The 25,473-nt window shown below is 42.9% G+C and overlaps 1 protein-coding gene across 1 annotated transcript in view; it reads left to right on the forward strand.

The window, feature by feature from the left end:
- Window positions 1-23,226, forward strand: part of LOC146651660 (uncharacterized) — a 57,344-nt gene extending 34,118 nt beyond the window's left edge. The window contains exons 3-4 of the mRNA XM_085385388.1: window positions 22,622-22,689; window positions 22,847-23,226. Coding sequence (XP_085241514.1) covers window positions 22,622-22,689; window positions 22,847-22,975 — 197 coding nt within the window. The 3' untranslated portion in view covers window positions 22,976-23,226. The remainder of the gene's footprint in view (window positions 1-22,621; window positions 22,690-22,846) is intronic.
- Window positions 23,227-25,473: the final 2,247 nt, after the last annotated feature.

The following is a 25,473-nucleotide window of genomic DNA, read 5'->3' on the forward strand; positions in this document are numbered from 1 at the left end:
TCGTACCCATTTCTCATCCTGCTCATAAACCACTGTGAGGTTATGAATAAAGCCATTGTGGATTTTTTCTAACTTGATTTAATCAGGTGAAATTAAGCTAAAACTGTTCGTCCCAAAACACAAAGATGATGTCGTACTATTACGCTACACGGGTGCTGTAAGGTGATAATTATCCATACAGTAACTGCCCGGCTTCCATTGAGCCATGGCAGTGCTTTAAACTGAGCATGATGGTGTGCCCGGTGTGCAGCAGTGTAAAAGGGGAGCAGTATGAATCACTCCTGTGAGGTTAAACTGTTTGCTGTTTTCTGAAGTTTCAAGCAGGCTGTTTAATCAGGCCCAGTTCGGTTTGATGTGTCTCTGTGGGAAGCACAGGGGATTTTCAGCTCAGCTAGACTCTGGGGCCTATGGGAGGCTAATCACATGCTGACTAAAATAATACAATGTAAGTGCATACTGCAAGACTGCAAAGCCTGTTAAATAATGGCAGTAGAAGCTTCTATTAAGTGTTTCCTCCATATTCATCGCAGAGGTCTGCCTCCTGTTATCCACAAGGGCGTATGGATAATGTCAGACCGCTGGACAAACTCAACATGTGACTGAAATCAGGGACACTTCCTCTCCTAGGCAACAAAAACACAATCTTGTGCCACATTTTTGCAGCACTTAATTGTAGCGCTCGACAGAACCAGCTGAATGTGGATTTATGAGAGCCAGTAATTACGGCACAACTGGGAAAAGAAGTGAAAGGTCACGACTGACGCTGAATAAAGGTGTTTCGTTCTAGGACTGCAGCTGACAATTACTCTCATTATTGATCTGCTGAGGATTATTTCTCTCACTGTTTGGTTCATGAAATGTCACAAACGTTCACGATGTGGAGGCTGGTGAAGATGCATTTACTGTGGACATTTCTAACTTCACCAGTTCACTCATGTCAGGTTTATGATCTGCTAACAAATGCATCACACAATATTATGACCTATCATTGCACTTGTATTACTCTGTGATGCTTGTTGTTGTTATTTGCTGGTTGTGTAGCTGCTGTGAGGCTGTACAGAGTGGCACGATGCTCTAAAAGCACACGATGCTGTGCACACCGATCTTCACCCAGCTGTGTACTGGCATGTGAACGCCGCTGCTGTGCTCGTTATTCTTGCTAATGTGAAATGAGACTGAGTGGTCTTCTAACCTCTTTGAGGGCCCACGGGGCCTGATCAGCTCACCTAACAGTTAGCGCGCCTCAGAGCAGTGGGCGGCCTGTGGAAATTCAAAAACCACTTTGGTGTGACCACCAGTGTCACTCTTTGTACTGAGGACACAGTAGCAGGATACCCAGATGCATTTTTTGCTCATTAAAAGAACGAGCAGGTCAAAAGACGCCATCTGAATATTATTGCTCACATACTGCAAATGAATGCCAATTGAACAGGTTCAAAGATGTTGAATTGCTGTGTGAATAATTTCAGGATATTATTGCTGTGGGAACAAAGAGAAAGCACTAGTCGCTGTGTAAGTCAGAGTTAGGACTGACATCTGAAATTCATGCCATGTCTTTATCGTGCTTGACTCGGTGTAGTGGAGACTTTTTGTATGAAGCTAAAAGAACACACTCCTCAAGGTTGCGCATCAACAGCATAGTTCCACACAGTGCGTGTCTGACCACTGCCACATAATGGAGCTGAAGATAACATGTCCTCTAGCCTCCTCCAGCTTAATCCCCTCATCAATGTTTCACACATCAGGTTGTTAGGAAGGGATCCAGGTCAAAGCCTTGTTAGATCTCAATCTCAGTCAATTTACACAGGATGACGGCTTAGGATGATACAATCAACAACCTCCTGGCACTGTGGCATGGATTGCTAATTAATTAACTTAGCTTAGGCCTGACAAAGGAGAGCTTATGTGCCACCATTGTTTCATCAGTATTTAATAAATGACTCTGGAGAGAGAGCGATGCACGGCCGAGCACAGCGGCACAAACGGGGAGTTGCTGAAATGACCGTGGCAAAGTATTGCCATGTTTATTTTTTTGCAAATGTCATCTTTGAAGTGATCGCATAGACTTTGATCTCATATCTGGCAATATGAAGACAAAAGGCCTCTGCTAGCCTGTGCGGCACCACGCCATAGATTCACATTAGGAGCGTGATTGACGGAGAAGAAGTTCGGAGTTTTTAATCCTCGCTTTCACTGCCACAGAGACCATCGTCTCCTCATTGAAATTCACAGGGCTGTTCCCAGTAAGAGGGGAACATTTATTTCATTTCCATACACTCAGTCCCATTCATTTACACTGTCTCTGGTGTACCTACCCAGAACATGTACCTTTTCTTAGTTTAACAATCATGCCGTGCGCTTGGAGACGTTCCCAGCTGTTGGGAGCGTGAACCAGGAAATCAGCTTACACTGGTAATTAGTTTGCCCATTTTGTTACTGACAGTTGAACTGCTTTCATCAAAATGCCGCAGACTTCCGTCGCCATGACACACCGGTATTAGTGCCTGGTGATTGTCAGCTCCTCCCACCAAACAAGTCCTTGTATCAATATCATGCTAACTATCTATGCCACCCATTTAGCGGGTATGAAATTCCATCTTCTGTGCACGTTTTCCCTCCCAGGAAAACAGCCTCTCTGATAACAAAGATGTCAAACCTCCTGACAATCTGTGTAACAGTGCTTTGTCTGCAAGCCAAGGCCAATATTGTCAGTAATAAGGGGAAAAAAGGCCTTTGAACAATGTCAGCTTGTTTCTGCAGGTATCCAGTGTTTTTTCCTTTGAAAGACTCATTAAATTTATGCAAATGACATTGTCACCCCTTGAAATATGCAAATGTACTCCTTGCAGTGTGTTATGAGACGAGTGCGCTGCAAAGAGTGGAATGCTCTTTCATTGCGATATAAGAGGAGGCGGCAGTTTGGGTGGTAACAAGGTCTGCAAATATTTTGGCCTGCTCTTTTTATTATTTTCTAAATTGAAATGAGTGTCTGTCCACCCATCCATCTATCGCATATACTGTATATATGCATGCATATATATATATATTTATATATATATATATATATATATATATATATATATAAACACCCAGCACGCCCCTGCGGGCGGTTTATCCTTCAAGCTCGGGTCCTCTACCAGAGGCCTGGGAGCTTGAGGGTCCTGCGCAGTATCTTAGCTGTTCCCAGGACTGCGCTCTTCTGGACAGAGATCTCCGATGTTGTTCCCGGGATCTGCTGGAGCCACTCGCCTAGCTTGGGAGTCACCGCACCTAGTGCTCCGATTACCACGGGGACCACCGTTACCTTCACCCTCCACATCCTCTCGAGCTCTTCTCTGAGCCCTTGGTATTTCTCCAGCTTCTCGTGTTCCTTCTTCCTGATATTGCTGTCATTGGGAACCGCTACATCAACTACGGCCGTCTTCTTCTGTTTGTCTACCACCACTATGTCCGGTTGGTTAGCCACCACCATTTTGTCCGTCTGTATCTGGAAGTCCCACAGGATCTTAGCTCGGTCATTCTCCACCACCCTTGGGGGCATCTCCCATTTTGACCTCGGGACTTCCAGGTTATACTCGGCACAGATGTTCCTGTACACTATGCCGGCCACTTGGTTATGGCGTTCCATGTATGCCTTGCCTGCTAGCATCTTGCACCCTGCTGTTATGTGCTGGATAGTCTCTGGGGCATCTTTACACAGCCTGCACCTGGGGTCTTGCCTGGTGTGATAGACCCCAGCCTCTATGGATCTTGTACTCAGAGCTTGTTCTTGTGCTGCCATGATTAGTGCCTCTGTGCTGTCTTTCAGTCCAGCTTTGTCCAGCCACTGGTAGGATTTCTGGATATCAGCCACCTCCTCTATCTGCCGGTGGTACATACCGTGCAGGGGCCTGTCCTTCCATGATGGTTCCTCGTCTCCCTCCTCTTTCTTGGGTTTCTGCTGCCTGAGGTATTCACTGAGCACTCGGTCAGTTGGGGCCATCTTCCCAATGTATTCTTGGATGTTCGTTGTCTCATCCTGGACTGTGGTGCTGACACTCACCAGTCCCCGGCCCCCTTCCTTCCGCTTAGCGTACAGGGTGCTGGACTTGGGGTGAAACCCTCCATGCATGGTAAGGAGCTTTCTTGTCTTTATGTCAGTGGCTTCTATCTCCTCCTTTGGCCAGCCTATTACCCCAGCAGGGTACCTGATCACGGGCAGGGCGTACGTGTTGATGGCCCGGATCTTGTTCTTACCATTCAGCTGACTCCTCAGGACTTGCCTGACCCTCTGCAGGTACTTGGTGGTTGCAGCTTTTCTAGCGGCCTCTTCATGGTTCCCATTCGCCTGTGGGATCCCCAGGTACTTGTAACTGTCCTCTATGTCTGCAATGTTGCCTTCTGGTAGTTCAATCCCCTCAGTTCTGACTACCTTTCCTCTCTTTGTTACCATCCGACTACACTTCTCCAGTCCGAACGACATTCCAATGTCATTGCTGTATAGCCTGGTAGTGTGGATCAGTGAATCGATGTCTCGTTCACTCTTGGCATACAGCTTGATGTCATCCATGTACAGGAGGTGGCTGACAACTGCTCCGTTCCGTAGTCGGTATCCGTAGCCAGTCTTGTTAATGATCTCACTGAGGGGGTTCAGGCCTATGCAGAACAGCAGTGGGGACAGAGCATCTCCTTGGTAGATCCCGCACTTGATGGTGACTTGTGCTATGGGCTTGGAGTTGACTGCATATATATATATATATATATATATATATATATATATATATATATATATATATATATATATATATATATATATATCCCCTCAGTGGTCCCCGTGGTAATCGGAGCACTAGGTGCGGTGACTCCCAAGCTAGGCGAGTGGCTCCAGCAGATCCCGGGAACAACAGCGGAGATCTCTGTCCAGAAGAGCGCAGTCCTGGGAACAGCTAAGATACTGCAGGACCCTCAAGCTCCCAGGCCTCTGGTAGAGGACCCGAGCTTGAAGGATAAACCGCCCGCAGGGGCGTGCTGGGTGTTTTTTATATACAGTGCTTTCGGTTCAGTACACATATGTATGGAACAATACAAATTTTTTAATTTATTTTATCAACTTTCCTTCTGACGATGCTGTCTGCGTTGAGCGCTCAGTGGATCTGCGCTCGACAGTGCAGCCTAGGCGGAGTAGTCAAACGCAGATTCACTGAGCGCAGGGCAAGCTAGCGAGACAGAAGCTAAGCTCGTTGCAACATGGCGAATTGAACCTCCCCCACCCTCATTCAGATCTGGCGTTTGGAACTATTTTGGTTTTCATGTGACGTATGACCCTGAAGGTAAGCGCGTCATGGACTAAAGTAAAACAGTATGTTGGATGTGCCATGCAATGCTCAATTACATGGGTGGGAACTAGTGTGTTAGCGCAGTTAGCTCGTTAACGTGTTCCAGCCCCAAGCACGGGGCGATCGGCGGTAGCTCGTTAACGGAGATTTGCCGTGTTGTGGCGTTAACGTCATTTCAGATTAACGCTGACAGCACTAGTGGGAACACAACGAATATGACTGCACATTTACTCCGACAGCATCCTAGTGCAAAGACAAGTGGAAGCAGACAAAAACAACAAGCAGCATGCTACAAACTTTACCCGAGTCATTTAGACAGCTGTTAGCACAGGATTCTCCTTATGGGGACCTGATATGTTTAATATGCTGCTGAGAATATAGCCCAGAAGAAGCATATAGTAGAGCTTTTATTTTGAAAGAGCCATTTCTCTGTAATAAACTCTCTTTTCCAAAGATGAGTGATTCCTCCATCAGATAGATTATTTTTTATTATTTTGTTGTTTCAGCAACATTAAATTTAAAAACTGTACTTTTGAGTTAAAATATATATTTATAATTTTAATAAATGACAAATGAAAAAGGCATGAACATTGTTTTTGTATCGAAAAAATATCGAACCGTGACACCAAAGTATCGAACCGAACCATGAATTTTGTGTATCGTTGCACCCCTAATATATATATATGTATATATTATCTATCCATCCGTCTATCCGTCTATTTATCTGTGTATCCATCCATCCTTCTTGGCTCTAAATCTTATGCCGTAGGAAGCCTGGTTATTTCCACTCTCATGGCGCCACATTGTGGGAAAATGCATTTGTGGGTTGAGGAGCAGAGTTGAGTTCATGAGAATCTCCAGATCTTCTCTGTGAATGCAAAACAACTTATTCACTTATTGAATTTGTTTTTGTTGTTTGGATCATTTGTTGGATGGGATGCTTGACGTCTGGAGAGAAGAGTATTTTTGAGAATTTACCAGTTTATCCATTTAACCAACAGAGGCCTCAATGACATGTGGAAGAACCACACACAGCCACAACAGCCTGGCCCCTCCTCATGCTGGTCACTGCTGTGGGATGGCATCCCATTGTTCAACCAGCACATACTGGAGCCATTTCTCCATGATGTTTGTTCACCATCTTTGTTATATAGCTTACCATTGCTTCATAAAAACATTTTCTCTAATAGGCAGGATTCAGATGAGGGCTGATAGCTATTAATCAGAAGCAGCCTAAAACTTTCTTACCCGCCACCCCAGCTGTTTTAGTCTAATTGGCCTTGGCTGTTTGTCCTTTTTTTCTCACTTCTGCCTAAAGAGCAGTTTTATATTTTTGCCACATCTGTGCCTTCCATGATCCTATCCTCGCCTCCAGTGTTGGCCACACATAATGTATTTACAACTAGACTGTTGATGCCTCCAGTGAAGCTCCACCGTGGCACGTGCTGAACAGCCCGTGAGACCATCTGCATCTTGCCATTCAGCTACACTTTGTCTCTCTGGTCCAGATCTGCCGGGTCTACTGGAGCACCAGCACCTCCAGGCCTTGGTTCTGGCTGAAGTGGATATTAACCAGCTTCTCCCAGTTGAGCTCTTTAAAATAGGATTAGGCGCGCTTACTGGCTTCTTAGGAAACACAGCTCCATTGGCTTACACTTATCTGTTATGAACAGTCATGAACTGATGGTGGAGGAATGAAGAACAAAATTAGCCTTTAGAAAAACAGTTCAAATAGCGCATGGTCTGCTGTAGCTCATCTGGTTTACAGTGTAACCTTGGTTCAAGTGATTCTTTCGACAATGGAGGTTTCAATTCATCACAAAGGCCAGCGTTGCTTACTTTCTGCAAAAAAGGACAGTCGGGTATTTAGACCCTCACTCATTAACTCTCTAACTGACCAGCTGGGTCACATGAACTGATAAAAGCAAAACATTCTGTTATTTCATCTGCGTTCAGCTGAAAATAATGTTCTTCACAAAGACGATGATAAAAATACACAAAATGTAATTTTAAAAGGATCTGAAGGTGTGAATGGATTCTCCCACAGTCAATGAAGGAAGTATTAAGGTGTTATCAACAATATCCTCAAATTATACTTCAGTATCGGGGTGTTTGAAGGTTGAATGGGGGTGGGGGACAAAAAAATTCTGTCAGAATGGATCCAATATTCAGCAAGTAGTTGATTTGTATCCAGCATTTAGAGAGGAGCTTAATTACATTTAGTTCTACTGAGAAGTGAAGATCAATATCTTGAACTATCTCTTATCTAAAATAAGAGCTGGACCCTGTTGACTAATGTGCATTTATGTTTTAGATATTTTATTAGATAATCAGCAATCATTAACCTTACAAAGGATATCAGCACCTTTTCAAATTATCTCTAGTAACTGTTGCCACATTTGTAGTTACTTTTATCACAGTTGGTGAACAGCAGGACTTTCTCAAAGCTCTATAAACAGGACAGCTATACTTACATGACCTTCAGTTCTATATAATCCAAACAGCTGAGTGCAGCGCGGTCAGTCTGGGTTCATTTCCTCAGCCTCATTTCCTGCTCTGCTCTAAAGTTACAGCAAACATGTGTAGTGAAAATTCTTGGTAGTCGTGTCTCCTTAAATGATGTTATTATGGCGACCGTCTGGTCCACAGTGTAGTTTCAGCATCACAGATGCTTCTGAATGAACATAGAAGTGTTACAGTAACATTAGAACATTTTTTCTTTCTAATTACAGGAATGAACCACAGACAGCATGGTCCTACACTGGTTTCTATACTGGTAATCCAAATCACAACCACGACAACATCGATTTTTAGATGTGATATGAAGATTGCAAAGGATGTGACTTTTGTGACATCTACTTGTTTAGTTTATGTGCTACTGAAACTGGAACACAATCTGAACACAACAGCACACAAGAGACAATATTATTGCATAATATATAGTATAATATAATATATATAATATTTTTTTCTCTCTGTGCTCACATATTACATTTTATTTAGATAGTTTTTAGATAGATAGAGGATGAACACCTAAAACTCAACTACTTAACCAACATTCACAGGTGTAAAAACAAAAACCTTAGCTGGTGTTATTTAATCGTCATGTTTAGATTGAACATAAAGAGGAAGATTTCTGAAAAAAATGAGTGAATTTTGGTTCAAACAAAAACAATTTGTTTGCCATTTAATAAACAAAATATTTGCAGTTTGTTTATTTCCTGATAGAATGTTTTGTGTCAAACGATGTTGTAAATGTGGAAAAATGAAAATATGGTTGGAAAACAGCATTTCTTCTGTATTCAGTTCAGGTCAAGGACACTCTTGTATTTGTCTGACAGCTAGAAAACGTCTCGCAGCTTTACCGCCTGCTCATCACCACGCAGGCAGTTATTTCCAGTTCTAACAATGTGACAGCATGATGAGATTTCTGATCTGTATGTGTATATGGAGGATGTGTTTGTTATAGCGACAACACATCCTTCAATAACACGGACAAACATGTTTTTACCGCTTCATTACTGGACGAGCCTGTGGTGCGCACACCTCGAGCCCCACTTCGTTCTCACTGACCTTGGTTTTATGCACCTGATCAGATTATCTCAATTAAACACATGTGAAGGAAATCAGAGTCTGCAGTATGCTCTAAGGTGCGATCTCTGACCCAACAGATGTTAATGTCATCCTTTGTGCTCGTTCCTTTGAAATTGATGAATACATTGGTGACATTCGAAGGTCAGGGCGAGCAGCCTCCTATATAAAATTCCTGGATTCGTCACGATGGGTAAATCCTTGAATAGTAATGTTGAGCTTGGTGAGAGTGTCAGGTATTCACACGCAGCCTAAAGTGGGATTCAGTTATGGATGAAGGAAAGCAAATCAGCTCCGGTTTAAAGACAGCATTTTATTTTTGTGATTTTATTTATCAGATATCTTTTCTTTTTTTGCTGTTTCTTGGATTTATTATCCTCTTGATCTAAATGTTTACTAAGATGTCTAAAGTTTGTAGTTTCCATGCTGTAGCTCAGTGTTTTTCATTTATTTATAGTAGCACTGCGTGTTAAATGCTTTATGCACATGAGGCTCATAAAAATGTGTTTGCAGGTATTTTGCTGTGAGGAAAAACTACAAATATAAAAGGTTTGAAGATACTAAACTCAGAAGATTTTGTCTTTAGGAGAATAACAGTTTCTGCACTTTTCATATTAGTCCATGAATGTGCATCAAAGGGGTTCGCCACTCAGCAGGCTGACAGTGCACACCAAGCATGCAAGAAACAAGTAAAAGTAAACGTAGACAAATCTCAACACCAGGCGGTGGTTGGTTTGCAGCTCAAACTGCTTACTGTCATAAGTTGCTGTAGACGGGAAAAGCCAGCGCAGGTGATCATCATGTGAAATGCAAGACGCTGGGTTCAGCCCTCTGAGCTTGGTGCATGCAGCCGGGCATTCAGAAATCCTGCTTTGCATATGATGACATTTATGATGGAGCCTGAATAGGAAATAAGGAAAGTCATTGAGCAGCTTCTCCTGAGAATTTTGTGTTAAGCCCCAAATGAGAAGCAACGACATTATTCTTGCCAACATTTTTATGGTGAATGCAGAGCTTTGTGTGAAATTGTGGGCTGGATCAATACTGCTTCTCCGAGGGTTTCTTCCATTCAAGATAACCTTATCCCAGCAGAGAGGGCGGCCCTGCCCACAGCACTCGAGGAGAATGACAAGGAGCTACAGTAAGACAGCGAGGCTTTTTCCATCGAGGCTTCAATCCTTTTGTCATTATTGTTACCAGATATGAAAGTAACTGATGTGGAAACAGGAGGCTTTTGTCAACCTATGCTACGCCTCATTTGTCTTCTCTTACCCAAGGTCATTATATGTGACTCTCAAATATTAATTGTTATAGTGGCACTTTGTGTCAAAACATGCTGTAGTTTCAGCACAGAGACGGCTGAAGCCACAAAGGAAGTGAGCGTCAGCGTTGGATTACACTTCCTTTTGCTGGTTGTCTTGAACAAAGAGAATCACTGATGCAGCACAGTGTGCGACAAACTGCTGATTCCTCACCAGCGTCTCCCTGGCATCATGCTATAGACATGTTTCAGTAAGCACAGTTTTACTCATGTTAAATTTATGCCATGTAGTTCTTTTAAAAAACATATATACTCTTACAAAATTACTCTCAAGTCTCAGTTATGACTCAGTTTTTTGCAGTGGTATGGGCTCAAACTGTGGTCATAAATATTCTGTGCTTGTAAATCAGGATTTGTAAGCGTAAAAAAGATTTGTGTGTGAAACTCTGCCCTCAAGTTTCAAGTTACAAGTACAAATTTTGACCCTATTTTTCTTCCTTTCATCTGATTGGCCGATCTCACGTCAATCACAAATTAGCAGCACATCCTGGTCCGATGTGAAAGGACCTTTATGCTGCGCACTGTGACTCACAGCAATGGTCCCAGGTCAGCCCTGACTTTGAGTTACACTAATCCTAAAGTAATAATGGCATTTCTAACCACTGATATACCACAACTTTATCCTTTCAACAGCTGCTGCAAGTTTGGGGACCTAGCTGCTATCGGATATTTATATAGAGATCCTCCAGCTTCAAACTGTATCACCCTTCAAGGACCTGCAGTTCAAAAAAAGTGCCCCTCGACAGCCAAACCCATCTGTTCTCTGATTGGATAGTTACATTTGTGATTGACATGACATTGACCAATCAGCTGAAAGGAAGAAAAACAGGGTCAAAATTCGTACTTGTAACTTGCAGAGTTTCACACGTATTTTCACACACAAATTCTTTTTACACATACAAAACTGATTTACAAGTACAAAATATTTATGACCACAATTTGAGCCCATAGTGCAAACAAACATCCTGATAGTCCAGGTGAAAGTGATGCATGAAACATCTGCTTAAACTTTGGGAAACTTCGTGACATTTAAATTCCTGATTTATGAAAAGGACTCGAGAGCATTAATATTGAAACTGACTGCATCCTTGTACCATAATATCGTTGGAAATGACATTTTCAAGAGGGAAATGTCTACAAACAATTTGTATTACATGTCATTTCAAAACAGAAGGCTGTAACAGCAGTCCAGTTCCTTGCTCATACAGCACTCAGTCATCCACTCACACACTAATGTTTTCTGTGCCTCAGTGCTTTCTAACATTCACTCACTGATGGATGCCCGAGGATGCTTTGGCATGCAGACGGGAGCAGCCAGGGATCAAACCACCTCCCTTCCAATTAGTAGATGACCTGCTCTCCTCTGTGTGTTAGCACACATGCTAGCTCGCAATGAATGCACTTCTTGCAACTATCACTGCTTGTCCAGACTTTTTTTTTTCATCCTACTGCAGAAGAAGAGACCCACAGAAGCTTCTGGCGTCTGACTACCCACTCAGCGTCACAGCTCGTAGCACGGTCAGTTAGCCACAGTGTGTCTTCTAAACCTCTGCCTCACCCACTGACCAGATGAAAGCACATACGTCCTAAGTGGCTGTGCTGTCCTTGGTTTCATTTTCATTAGAGTCAGTCAGGAGAATTCAAAACTATAGTCTGAAAGATAAATTGAGATACTTTCATCACGTCTGTTGGGGCTACTGTAATCACATTACACTTTAAAACAGTGTGCAACAACCTCTGTTCCTAATTTCACCTCACAAGTATTATTCAAATGACTGCCCACATGGAAAAGATCTATATGAATCTTATAAAGTTTGTATCTGTCCTGTGTGAAACTTGTATGAAAAAGCATACAAGAGTGAAAACACATATAAGACCCCTTGAAAAATTATATAAATGAAACTTGTATGTTTTGGATACTAAAACAATACATGAAGTAATGAGAAAGTGGCCACTTTCATGAGTAAATCATATAAGGCTTCTATGATTCACTGTATGAAGTAGGCCACATGTTATTTAAGTCTTTTATACGTTTTTACTATTTCTTTTCCATATGGGTGCAGGTGACTTCATTATAAAGGTGCAGATGCAGCCACAGTCCGTCACAAACAAACTGTTACTAAAAGAGCTTTGGTAACATTTTATAACACGACCCGTGAATAAGACGTGGGCAGCCTGTGCTTACGTTCTGTAAAGTGTTTCCCTTATTGTGTCCAATCATAGTAACCTCAAGGTGCTTCACACTGTCAGGTAAAGACCCAGCGATCAGATGCACCTCTAAGAACAAGCGCTGGGTGACAGCAGGAAGGAAAAATCTCTCTTTTAACAGGAAGAAACCAAGAACAGAACCAGGTTCAGCGAGGGGCGGTCACTGGGGTGTGAAGGGAGAGAGGAGAGGAAAGGGCATTATTTCTTTTTCTCATCTCCTGAGAAATAGAAATAATAAAAGCTGCTAAATGGCGCAGTCGTTCAGTACTTCATACTGAAGAGTTCTGATTGGCTAGAACCTTCCTGTGTGGGGTTTGCATGTTGTCTCTCTGCCTGTGTTCATTTTCCTCCCAAAGCCATGCATGTTACGTTCATGTGTGATTCCCAGTTGGCCAAAGGTGGAGATGTGGTCCTGGTGCCCTGTGGAGGATGTTGTGATCACTGGTATATAAACCAGTGCAGTGAGGATGATGATGCCACAGAATGGAATCAAACTGCAAAGGTAAAGACGAGCTTTAATTTATTTAAAGAGGAACGAACATCATTAACGAGTGCTGCCTAACCAAATACAGCGTGGTTAAAAGTCAGCCTGGTCGAGCTGCCCTGCTGTAAATATAAAGTGTTCAGTAGGTGCAGATTTCTAATCGTCTGAACAAACATGTGATTTCCAGTCGCTGCCGACAGCATGATGTGAGCGGCTGCCATCATAAAAAGCTTTGGATGCCGATGATTGATGGCGAGCCGGCCTGTCCGGTGATGGTGTCTTTACACATAGGTTATTTTGACTGCAATCATCTGCAGATGGCACTGTGCAAATTATTGATCATTATGTTTCCAGCACTGCACATATTTTCTTGGCAGACTGTACTTTATATGACATCCCTTCCCTAACCACTGGCATATCCACGCTATTACTGAAATGTGGAGAGACATGCTCAGGCTTTCCGAGTCTCCTATCCCTCTAATTGGCGAGACACGGCTTCAGCTGTGTCTGGCAACAGAAGACGGAGAGAGCAGAGGATTTGTGAGTCGGCAGCACTGAAGTGAAAACAAGAGAAATTTAAGAATAACTCTGCAGTATGAGGTAGATAAGGCACACACTGATCACCCTCCATTTGCTTTAACTGCTTCGCATTTCCCCGTATTAGAAAATCTCGACATTTTGTAAGATATGGCGTTTGGTTAAAACGCTCTCTTCAATGGAACGGAGTTTGTAAGGATCATTGGCGCCCAGACTTCAAACCCACTGCGTGCGTCACAAGCTCAGCAAGACTACACGTTGGCTAATAAAAGCCTACAAGCTAAAATAAATATCTGCTCCACACTAATAGTTTAACACCACATCCATCTAAACACGTGTTTCTTTTACGGGTGGTGCAGGAAGCCCATGCAGTGACGCGTGCGCTGTCGGGTTTCTTGCTGATGGCGACAGTTGTAAGCCAGGCGGAGCTTTGGGTTCAAAGGTCGCCATTCACCCCCCAGTGGATTTGTCTTGCATGGATGTGACTGTATGACGTCTCATTGTCAGTGATTTGTGCTGCGTTTGCGTTTGCACACAGCAGGACCTGCCAGCATACGAGAACACAAAAAGCACCACATGACCAACTATTGTCCCTCATTTAAAGGTAATACACGGCTTGATGCCAGGGTGAATTTGTTATGTTTCAATTGGTGCATGAAGCAGGCTTTATAATGTTTGATTTTAATATAGTGAAGTGAACTTTATAGTCCCGCTCCATGCCAGTAAAGCTTTTAAAATCTAAAGCATGAGAGCAAATTTGACGATCCAAAGCAAATGAAGACTGTCAGACATCCAGTCCCTCGGGTTTGGCACTGAACTGTCTGCGCGCTCCCCGATGTTAAACAAAAGCTGAACTCTTAAGGCCCTTTTAAATTGCTTTCCTTGTAAATTCATCATCAGCTGATTTAATCTAAATCTGGGCTTTTGATCTGGTGCTACCTGAGTTCGTGCCCTTGCGAGTCATATTTAGAGGTGCGGCGATTGCAGCATTTTGAGGATGAGTAAAAAATCAGGCAGCTTAGACATGCTTTACCTGCAGCTTCACCTAAACCCTGCAGAAGGAACCAGCCCGTTATTAGCCTGCAGCTTTTAACTGCCTCGATTTTCCCCAAAGTTCATGTGCTCACCTGTAATTTTAATGACGTTAATCTCGTTACTTTTAATCAAACTGTGGTCATCTCTGTGTAAACGGAACTTCGTGGTTCAAAACTAATAACTGTGACTTATTAATCTTGTCAGGCTGTGTATTAAAATCCAGATGGCAGAGACTCTGCTGACCTTGGTGTCGACCTTCCAGCGAATCATGATTTTAAAATGTGCTCAGTCAGTCGTACTCAGCACCAGTCTGTACAGGGAGTGCAGAATTATTAGGCAAGTTGTATTTTTGAGGAATAATGTTATTATTGAACAACAACCATGTTCTCAATGAACCCAAAAAACTCATTAATATCAAAGCTGAATGTTTTTGGAAGTAGTTTTTAGTTTGTTTTTAGTTTTAGCTATTTTAGGGGGATATCTGTGTGTGCAGGTGACTATTACTGTGCATAATTATTAGGCAACTTAACAAAAAACAAATATATACCCATTTCAATTATTTATTTTTACCAGTGAAACCAATATAACATCTCCACATTCACAAATATACATTTCTGACATTCAAAAACAAAACAAAAACAAATCAGCGACCAATATAGCCACCTTTCTTTGCAAGGACACTCAAAAGCCTGCCATCCATGGATTCTGTCAGTGTTTTGATCTGTTCACCATCAACATTGCGTGCAGCAGCAACCACAGCCTCCCAGACACTGTTCAGAGAGGTGTACTGTTTTCCCTCCTTGTAAATCTCACATTTGATGATGGACCACAGGTTCTCAATGGGGTTCAGATCAGGTGAACAAGGAGGCCATGTCATTAGTTTTTCTTCTTTTATACCCTTTCTTGCCAGCCACGCTGTGGAGTACTTGGACGCGTGTGATGGACCATTGTCCTGCATGAAAATCATGTTTTTCTTGAAGGATGCAGACTTCTTCCTGTACCACTGCTTGAAGAAGGTGTCTTCCAGAAACTGGCAGTAGGACTGGGAGTTGAGCTTGACTCCATCCTCAACCCGAAAAGGCCCCACAAGCTCATCTTTGATGATACCAGCCCAAACCAGTACTCCACCTCCACCTTGCTGGCGTCTGAGTGGGACTGGAGCTCTCTGCCCTTTACCAATCCAGCCACGGGCCCATCCATCTGGCCCATCAAGACTCACTCTCATTTCATCAGTCCATAAAACCTTAGAAAAACCAGTCTTGAGATATTTCTTGGCCCAGTCTTGACGTTTCAGCTTGTGTGTCTTGTTCAGTGGTGGTCGTCTTTCAGCCTTTCTTACCTTGGCCATGTCTCTGAGTATTGCACACCTTGTGCTTTTGGGCACTCCAGTGATGTTGCAGCTCTGAAATATGGCCAAACTGGTGGCAAGTGGCATCTTGGCAGCTGCACGCTTGACTTTTCTCAGTTCATGGGCAGTTATTTTGCGCCTTGGTTTTTCCACACGCTTCTTGCGACCCTGTTGACTATTTTGAATGAAACGCTCGATTGTTCGATGATCACGCTTCAGAAGCTTTGCAATTTTGAGACTGCTGCATCCCTCTGCAAGATATCTCACTATTTTTGACTTTTCTGAGCCTGTCAAGTCCTTCTTTTGACCCATTTTGCCAAAGGAAAGGACGTTGCCTAATAATTATGCACACCTGATATAGGGTGTTGATGTCATTAGACCTTCTCATTACAGAGATGCACATCACCTAATATGCTTAATTGGTAGTAGGCTTTCGAGCCTATACAGCTTGGAGTAAGGCAACATGCATGAAGAGGATGATGTGGACAAAATACTCATTTGCCTAATAATTCTGCACTCCCTGTAGTGTTGGCACTGTTAACAGCCCCAACACAAAGTATTACATATAATAACGTTTGTTTTAAAGTAATGCATCACTGTTAAAAACAAATGAAAACTCCAAATATTGGAGACTCTTTATGTGAACTTTGAATGAAAAGAGTTCTGGAAACTTGAATTTTCTTGTTCAGATAATTGCAACATTCCCGTGAGGTTGGCAATGAAATCCGAACTTTGCTGGGATGTACTTCAACCTGTAAAAGCAGGAACTCCTGCTGAGTAAGCAAAACATTTCCAGCACTGGTAAAATAAAGCGTAGCTTTCAGCTCCTGCTGTATCTCCCGCAGCAGCCTGAGCTGCATCTTTGGTTTGGCACACATTTGTACTCCAGATGCTGCCCTTCCATTTATGCAGGTGTTGTACACGAGCTCGGCTTTTTCTCTTTTTAAACTGATTACCTTACGTATTTGCTGTTAACGCCACAACATGTCTGCGGAGACAGGCCGTGTGGTGGTGTGTGTGATGGACCCAGGTGCGCACACAAGTGAGTAGACGGGAGTGAACTTAACAGAAAGCGAGCCTTTATTATGGCTGAAGACAAAGTGTACAAACACTAGACTAGACTATAACTAAACTGGGAAAACTAGTACTGTGACAAACTAAGAAGACTCAGAGACTATGGTGATAACTGCAAAGACTGACCGTGAAACCATGGAGGCGGGGACACAGACGACGTGACACAGACTGCATGAAACACAGAGACTAAATACACATGAGGGATGATCAGGGGAAGTGGCCACACATGGGAGCACAGCTGACACACATGAACCTAAAGACAGGACAGGAGAGGTGCAACTAAATACACTGACATTGAATACAGACTTTCAAAGTAAAACAGGAAACATGGAGATCAGACATAACCACGCAGACATGACTCATGACAGGTAGACGCACGAACCAGGGAGACGGAGTACAGGGGAAGATGACAGAAACGCCAACATGGCAACATAAGACACACAGACATAAACACATGAAGGGCAAGGGAGACCTAACACAAGGGTGATATAATTACAGATGAGCTGGAATAACTTAATGAACCTAAACAAACAATAAACATCAAAATAGACTAAAACTCAAAACACTGGGTCGCACGACCCAGGACCATGACACCATGGCCTGAGAGTCACATAATTAGCAGCTAACAATATAACACAAGTGTGCAAAACCAGCCTGTAGAGCGTTTGACAAGTAAAGAAAATGTTGTGAGTCCACTGCTCAGTCTCAGGTTCGAGCTTTGAGTGCCGGCAAACGCTCGGCGTTAATTCGATTCTGGGTCCAGCAGCAGGAGAGTTGTTTCTGCCCAGGAACCATCATGCTCTCGTCCTTTTGTGCAATAAAAATAGAAATAATGTCTCCACTCCTCAAAAGTGGTGAACTCTACTATTTTCTCCTTCTCCTGAACACTCGCGCTGCAATCAGACTGTAAGTGTGCAGGAAGCTCAGCTTAACTCAGAGTAACTGTGATGTGTAACGTGGGGGGAGTCTTCAGCAATGCTTTGTTGTACACGTCTATAATATATCTCTCATTGCACAGACGTTTAATAAATATAACTCACCGTTAAAAATACAGCAAACGTCTTTTTAATAGACTCATTTTATCCGTATTTATTCCTTTTTTCTAAACGTTTCCACGTGTAGCTGAATGCTCGCTGACGAAGAAACCCTCACGTTTCCTGGATATATAAACAATAAGATGAATACATTAAATAAAACAGGCTAACATTTGTGTGTCTGCAGCAACAGTGTGAGGAGAACTCTTGAATCAGTGTGGTGAATTGGTCTGAAATGACTTCACCAACAAATAAAGTTCAGATTTATTTCTATAATGTTTAGAATAAATTGTCACACTGTGACTTTCAGGACCGAGACAAACGTTGCATGGACGCATACCAAAACTATGCATTTGTTTATACTTGCTGTAAGCCACGATGACCTAATCCCCGTTTGGCACGTTTGCTGTTTCGCCGAGCTGCTCGTGTCTGGCCGTGCTTCATATCAGCTGATCTAGCACAGCTACACCGTGTGTGCAAAGCCTGCCCTGTGAGAATGATAAATTGAAGTGATACACGTGTGGTCTTACCTGCATGGCTCGGGAGTCTCTTGGGTGAATAACTCTACTTGTTTGTGTACGTGCACTGAACCTATCCTTTCTCCTATGGGGGAGTCGGGTGCTGGGCTCAGCGGGGCCTCTGGGAAGACATTATCGCCCACCCAGCTATCCCCGTGGGCTGTAGCTCCCTGCATCTCTGCCAGAGGGACTTGAACATCATTTGTTACTCTGAGCATCTCTTTACTTGTCCTTCTGCAGGTGTGGTTCTTTCTTTGTTGGAGTTATTCTTAAATTAAATGTTTTCTAAAAATAATATCATTAGTGTCCCACAGCCGCTTCCCACACATCTGTATTAGTTTTTAATGTGATACGCAATATAGAAAGCAACAAAACCCGAAGCACAAATAGTCCTACTGCACAGAAAATCATATTAGCCGAGGCATAAAAGGCTCCAAGAAGCATCAGCACCACAAACACAACTGAGTCCAGTTCAGTGAGTCTGACTGGGAGACGCACACCCATCGATTACAGCACCCGCACAGCTACCGTCCAACCTTAATAGAATACAAATAGATAAAATAAATCAATAAATAAACAGCGCACAGTTATTATTAGCACAAGATATCCGGGAGGACCGCGACGGTTTTTGTATTGTTGATTTAATATCCATTTTAATGCTTTTAGGTTTAATTCCAGGATTGTAGTCTTTGAGGTAACAGCGTCTACAGGGGTTCTCCAGAAACAGCACATTTTGGGACATTAGGTTAGCAGCGGCTTCATGTTGTTCCAGCTGGTTTTAATCTGTTTTATGAGCTGCAGAGCACCAATAATCATTGTGTTGTCTGTTTTTTCCTCTACAAACAACAACAGCTACATACATATTTATGGTTCCTGCCTGTGCCAGCTGAGCACAACAAAGTTATAGTTAATATAGTTAAATGGACTTTGATCCACATCCTGTCTAATGACAGAAGCAGAAATATCAGAGTGCAGATGTTGTCTTTCAGTCACTGCAGAAAGCTGCGTGATCAGTGTGATCTCAGACTAACCAGAGAAGCTGAGTCCATCGCGTCACAGAGCGACGGTTACGATGATGCACAAACCACAAAACCACAACCACTCTTTAATCATCTCAGAGGGAACCTGAAATATGAAGCGACTCGCTGTAATTGATGGAACCATAAATTCTGCTCTCTGTCAGAAAATATCCGAATCATCGGTTCATGAGCTGAAGCTGGAGAGTCAGGACACTGATCCCAGAGCAGCAAGTTCACCTCTGAATGGTTTTAAAAACAAACCAGAATCAGTGTGAGGATTTGAGATACTGGATGATGTTAAACATGTTGGAAAACCCTCCAATGCGGCTGACTTCAAACAACTATGCAAAGAAGAGTGGACCAGAACTCCTCCACAGCAACATCAGTTTGATTTGAAAGGTTTTCCCATAACTGCACAACAACAGGTTTAGGGGACAATCACCTTTTCACACAGCCAGGTAACTTTTTCCATTAGTTGATTAAATAATAATTAAAAAGCTGAATTTTGTATTTACTCAGTTTATCTTTGTCTAATATTAAAATGTGTTTGATGATCTGAATGATGTAAGTGTGACAATAAACAGAGAACAGAGAGAAAGAACATCTTTATCTTACAACCTCGAGGCAACTGTTGTTGCTGCCGTGTAAATAAGCCTGAATTGAACTGAAGAGGGCAAATACTGTGGGTAGTGACTGAAGAATAAGATGGGCAGCAGAAATGAGTTTCCTCAAAGAGGCTCAGCGATAGTGATAGGATGCAGAGCTGTGTTACTCAGGACTGGCTCAGAGCGAAGGCGTGACTGGACCAGGCTTCACACGGGTTGATGTCATGAATTAGCCGTGTGAAGCAGGCAGGAATGGAGCAGAAACACAGAACTAACTAAAACTGAAATATACATGAAACTAAACAGGTGGGGAGGCAGAACGCACGGCGGGGAACGAGGGAGAGAGCGCTTAAACACGAGGGAACAGATGGGGAACACAGCTGAGCCGAATTAGCCCCAACGAACACAACGAGACCAGGGGAACAAAACTAAACACACTGAATAAGGAATGCAAGACTTTCACAATAAAACAGGAAACAAAGGAACTCAGGACTGAAACGTGAGAGTAGTGGAGGAAAGCCAGACGAGAGGGAGCGAGGGAAGACGAGAGGAGACATGATGGGGAACATAGAATGAAACACAGACACACAGAGGACAAAGACACAAGGAGGAAGCTAATGATCAAGGAACTAAACAGGGAGTGTAAGAAAGTCAAAACAGACTAAGATGAACATAAACCAAATACAGAATATCAAGAAACACAAGAAACTCTAAATGCTGGGTCAAAAGGACCGAGAACCACGACACGTTATCTCCGTTCACCCTCATGCTGTGCAGGATATGAGCGCCATGCAGTCCCACTGTAAACAGCTGAAATGTCACAACTGTAAAGTCAACAGTAATTATCAGCGGCAGGACAAGCAGCAAGCTTTTAACCGCCAAAGAGAAAAATAAGCTCTCAGATATAAAGTGTATGATGTCACCATCAGCCAGGCTGACGTGTGTTTTTAGGACACGTAAGCTCACGTCACAGCTGACTGGACTGATGGACTCACCGTATCAGCCGCTGTGATTTTGGGAAACATCGCTTTGTTTTTATATGTTTCAATCAAAGTACGCTGGACCTCTGAATCTTGTTTTATTCACTGTCATGTGAAAAACCGATGCCTGCATTTAGACAGCTGGGGTTTGAGCCCAGAGCCAGAGAGGATTTACATCAGAGCTTTGAAGTCAGCGTCATTATAATCTCACCTGAGGAGAGAGCTGATGTCCTGTTTCAACAAATTAATGATCGGCCTTCTGCACAGAGCGGAGGCTTGAATGTCATTGAACACATCGCAGACTGTGTATAAAAAGCACAGCAGTTCTCTGGTTTTAAATGACATACAAAGAGCTTCGGGTTAAATTCAAGGTCAAGGTGTGGAAAACAAAGTATTAAATGGCACGCCGTGTTATTTAATTCTACTTTGGAGAGAGCAGCACAGCGACAGTAACTTCAGGGCACTTTAGATTGTAAGGTAAAGACCTACGTTATTAAAGAGGAGCAACGAGTAGCATGGAAATGTCAAGAACAACAAACAGGACAAAATACAACCTCAGGAGAGGGAAGACGAAAGCTGGTAGCGTGCAATAGTGGCATATAAAAGCAGGATGTGGAGGAGAAGAGCTCTGTGCATCATGGGAAGTCCTCCAGCCGGAGCCCACAGCAGTATTAATATAGACTGGTTCAGGGTTACCTCACCCAGACCCGACTATAAGCTTTATCAAAAAAGCTTTGCATTTAAGCCCGTCTGAAAAGCAGAGCCACGTCTGTCTATTGGACCTAAAGTGGGAGCTGCTGTGAGAACTTCACAGCCTTCGTAAAATTCATATGCTCGTTCATAACACTGGGCTGGGGGAGGTTGTGCTTGTAAATCTTAATATTATTCTACATGCTTGACCAACTTCACAGCTGTTGTCTAACCGTAATATTAATGAAAACACACAAAAAGACTTGTAATATGCAAATAATCAGATGTGATTTTTAAAAAATAAAATTTACATTTGGTGACAAAATGGTGTTAGAAGCTTTGTGATGTCGAGCTGTAGACGAGCGAGCTGTGATTGCAACGATGCTGAGCTGGACAGCATCTGTGTGGAAAGCAAGCAGCACGTTATCTTCTGCTGAGAAGAAAAGCTTTGAAAATGGAGGCAGTGTGATGACGAATTACTGCGCTTTGTGAAATGCAGCTTCAGAGCCTCCATACACACACATGCACACACACACACATGCACACACACACACACACACACACACACACACACACACACACACACACACACACGCGCACACACACACACATGCACACATGCACACACACACACACACACACACACACACACACACACACACACACCTCTTATGAGAGCAGATACGTCCCTTTTAGAGACAATTCCCACACTGAGCCGGGGGCTTTTATTCCTGTTTAAACATCATTTATGTCTCTTTGTTTCTTTTCACGTGCATTTCATTTTCTTCCACAGTGTCACAAAGTATCTTACTCAACATGATAGGATACCAGATTATCTTCAATCATCCTCTCTTTGATGCAGGTTTGTCCAGGACGGAGCGCAGAGGTGGAGAAAGGCCTGACGGGCAGCAGCGGGGTCAAAGTGCTCGGGTACGTTCCCCGAGTGCGTGAAGACAACGCCGCTGCTCCGCCCCCCCCCTATGTCACGTTCTCATTCATATGTCAGGCTGATTCTGAGGATGGTTTGGCTCTCACACATGTAACATTATGCACTGGTATCATTAACAAATATATAATTATTAACCAGGTTACCACCCTTTGGTGGTCCTCCTCGGGTCCTTGTACTCTGGGGCCTCTGGATGTCTGGAGTTTTGATCTCCTCCATACCTGCTTCATGCCCTGGAGGACGGGGCTGTGGCCCCCCCACACTCCCTAGCAGATCGTTACATGGAGAAACCTTTGGAATGCAAGCATGCTGATCCACACAGGTATGCTCACAGGTGTACACATGGGTATTCACAGACGCAGACTACAGCTTTCTTGGCTGCTGCCTCAAAGCACATTGTGCGCTGTCTATCTTGCGTGCTGCACAATATCGTTTATTAATTAGTATCTACTGATATCTACTGCTAGCTAGTTTATTGTGATGGTGCCGTTTTTTTTATTATGTTGCTCTTTGTTGTTTGCTTTCTCTTCTGTTTTTTTTCTCCATACAGGTGACCCAGGTGTTTTGTTTTTTTTGTTTGTTTGTTTTTTCTTTCTTCCCCCCTTTCTCACCGTCTCTTCTCCCCTTTGGTTTTCTTTCTCTCCCTCTCTTTCTTTCATTCTTTCCCCCTGTCCTATCCCCCAGTCATGTCTGTCCCGTTTGTAGCAACTGAAAATAAAATAAATTCATAATTATAATAAAGGTCAATCAAATGGACCAATATGGCAAGGCCATGATGATCCACTTGGTAAAATAAATCCGCTTGGCATCTTACTTGGCCTTAAGACAACAATTCTGATGCTAAAGATCCAAAAGGGACACAAAAAAAAAAAAAAATTAACCAGGTTACAGTTCAGAGTGAAGTTATTAAAAACTATATATGTGTACAGATTATACTGAGTACTAATGTTTGTTTGTACACTGTTGCCTCCAGTGTTGACTGCTGTTGATACAAGATATCACTTGTTGATGAGGATCACCTCCCTCTCAGGACTAGCACTAGGATTTGTGCAATAACTTGTTATTATTACCATCTCGTAATAAGGTGGAAAACCTTACAGTACTTCACTATTACTCACCTATTTATTAGGGGTGCAACGATACACAAAATTCACGGTTCGATATTTTTTCGATACAAAAAGATGTTCATGCTTTTTTCATTTGTCATTTATTAAAATTATAAATATATATTTTAACTCAAAAGTACAGTTTTTAAAATTTATTGTTGCTGAAACAACAAAGTAATAAAAAATAATCTATCTGATGGAGGAATCACTCATCTTTGGAAAAGAGAGTTTATTACAGAGAAATGGCTCTTTCAAAATAAAAGCTCTACTATACGCTTCTTCTGGGCTATATTCTCAGCAGCATATTAAACATATCAGGTCCCCATAAGGAGAATCCTGTGCTAACGGCTGTCTAAATGACTCGGGTAAAGTTTGTAGCATGCTGCTTGTTGTTTTTGTCTGCTTCCACTTGTCTTTGCACTAGGATGCTGTCGGAGTAAATGTGCAGTCATATTCGTTGTGTTCCCACTAGTGCTGTCAGCGTTAATCGGATCGCCCCGTGCCTGGGGCTGGACGGTGTCAACACGTTAACGAGCTAACTGTGCTAACACACTAGCTCCCACCCATGTAATTGAGCATTGCATGGCACATCCAACATACTGTTTTACTTTAGTCCATGACGCGCTTACCTTCAGGGTCATACGTCACATGAAAACCAAGATAGTTCCAAAGACCAGATCTGAATGAGGGTGGGGGAGGTTCAGTTTGCCATGTTGCAAGGAGCTTAGCTTCTGTCTTGCTAGCTTGCGCTGCGCTCAGTGGAACTGCGCTCGACAGTGCAGCCTAGGCGGAGTAGTCGAGCGCAGATCCACTGAGCGCTCAACACAGACAGCATCGTCAGAAGGAAAGTTGATAAAACAAATAAAAAATGTTGTATTGTTCGATACATATGCGTACCGAACCGAAAGCACTGTATCGAACGGTTCAATATCGATACGAGTATCGTTGCACCCCTAGTATTTACCCGACGAATGGTGCATCCCTGTGCCCGTCTAGCCAGTCGAAGTCCAAACGCAATATTTAAAATTCATTGTTTAGAAAAGTGTCTGCAAAACTGTGAAAGTCACTCTTATTCCAAACAGTGCGGTCTCGTATCGAACCACGAGCCTTAGCGATATTTTCTTCCTCCCACTCGGTGCAGTTGTGACAGCCAACACCTTGAACAGCCCTGTGTACATTACCATATGTTTACAGCATTAATCTGGCTGCTGGAGCCACAGCTGTGCTGGCAGAGAGACGTACTCGATTGGTGCTTATGAGTTCAAGTGTGCGATTGGCTTCGTTGTCTAAATGAATTACATTTCAATCAAATCACATAATTAAACGAAATAAATAAATAAACAAGAAATCCCCGTGTTTGCTATGAAGCGAGATGGTGTCGAGCGTTGTTACGATGCTTGTTTTATTCATATCATTTAGCACCAAAGACTCCAATGATTCAGTCACTATAATTGACAGTACTGTATATTGAGGGTGCTTGTTTGCCTCGGGCCGACTCAAACCGTTAGACCCAGGATCCTTGTTGTGAGGATCTCCAAGACGCTGAGGATAAAGGGCACGATTCAACGTGACATCCAGAAGCGGAGGACTGTCTCCTTCACTTTGATCTACCGGGAGGTTTGAGAGTAGACATGTTGGTCTGCCACTTAGTCTAGTATTCAC

The sequence above is a fragment of the Rhamphochromis longiceps genome, linkage group LG16 (genome assembly GCF_057381845.1).
Source record: "Rhamphochromis longiceps isolate RC_006_pf linkage group LG16, R_longiceps_female_GT1.1, whole genome shotgun sequence".
Lineage (NCBI taxonomy): Eukaryota > Metazoa > Chordata > Actinopteri > Cichliformes > Cichlidae > Rhamphochromis > Rhamphochromis longiceps.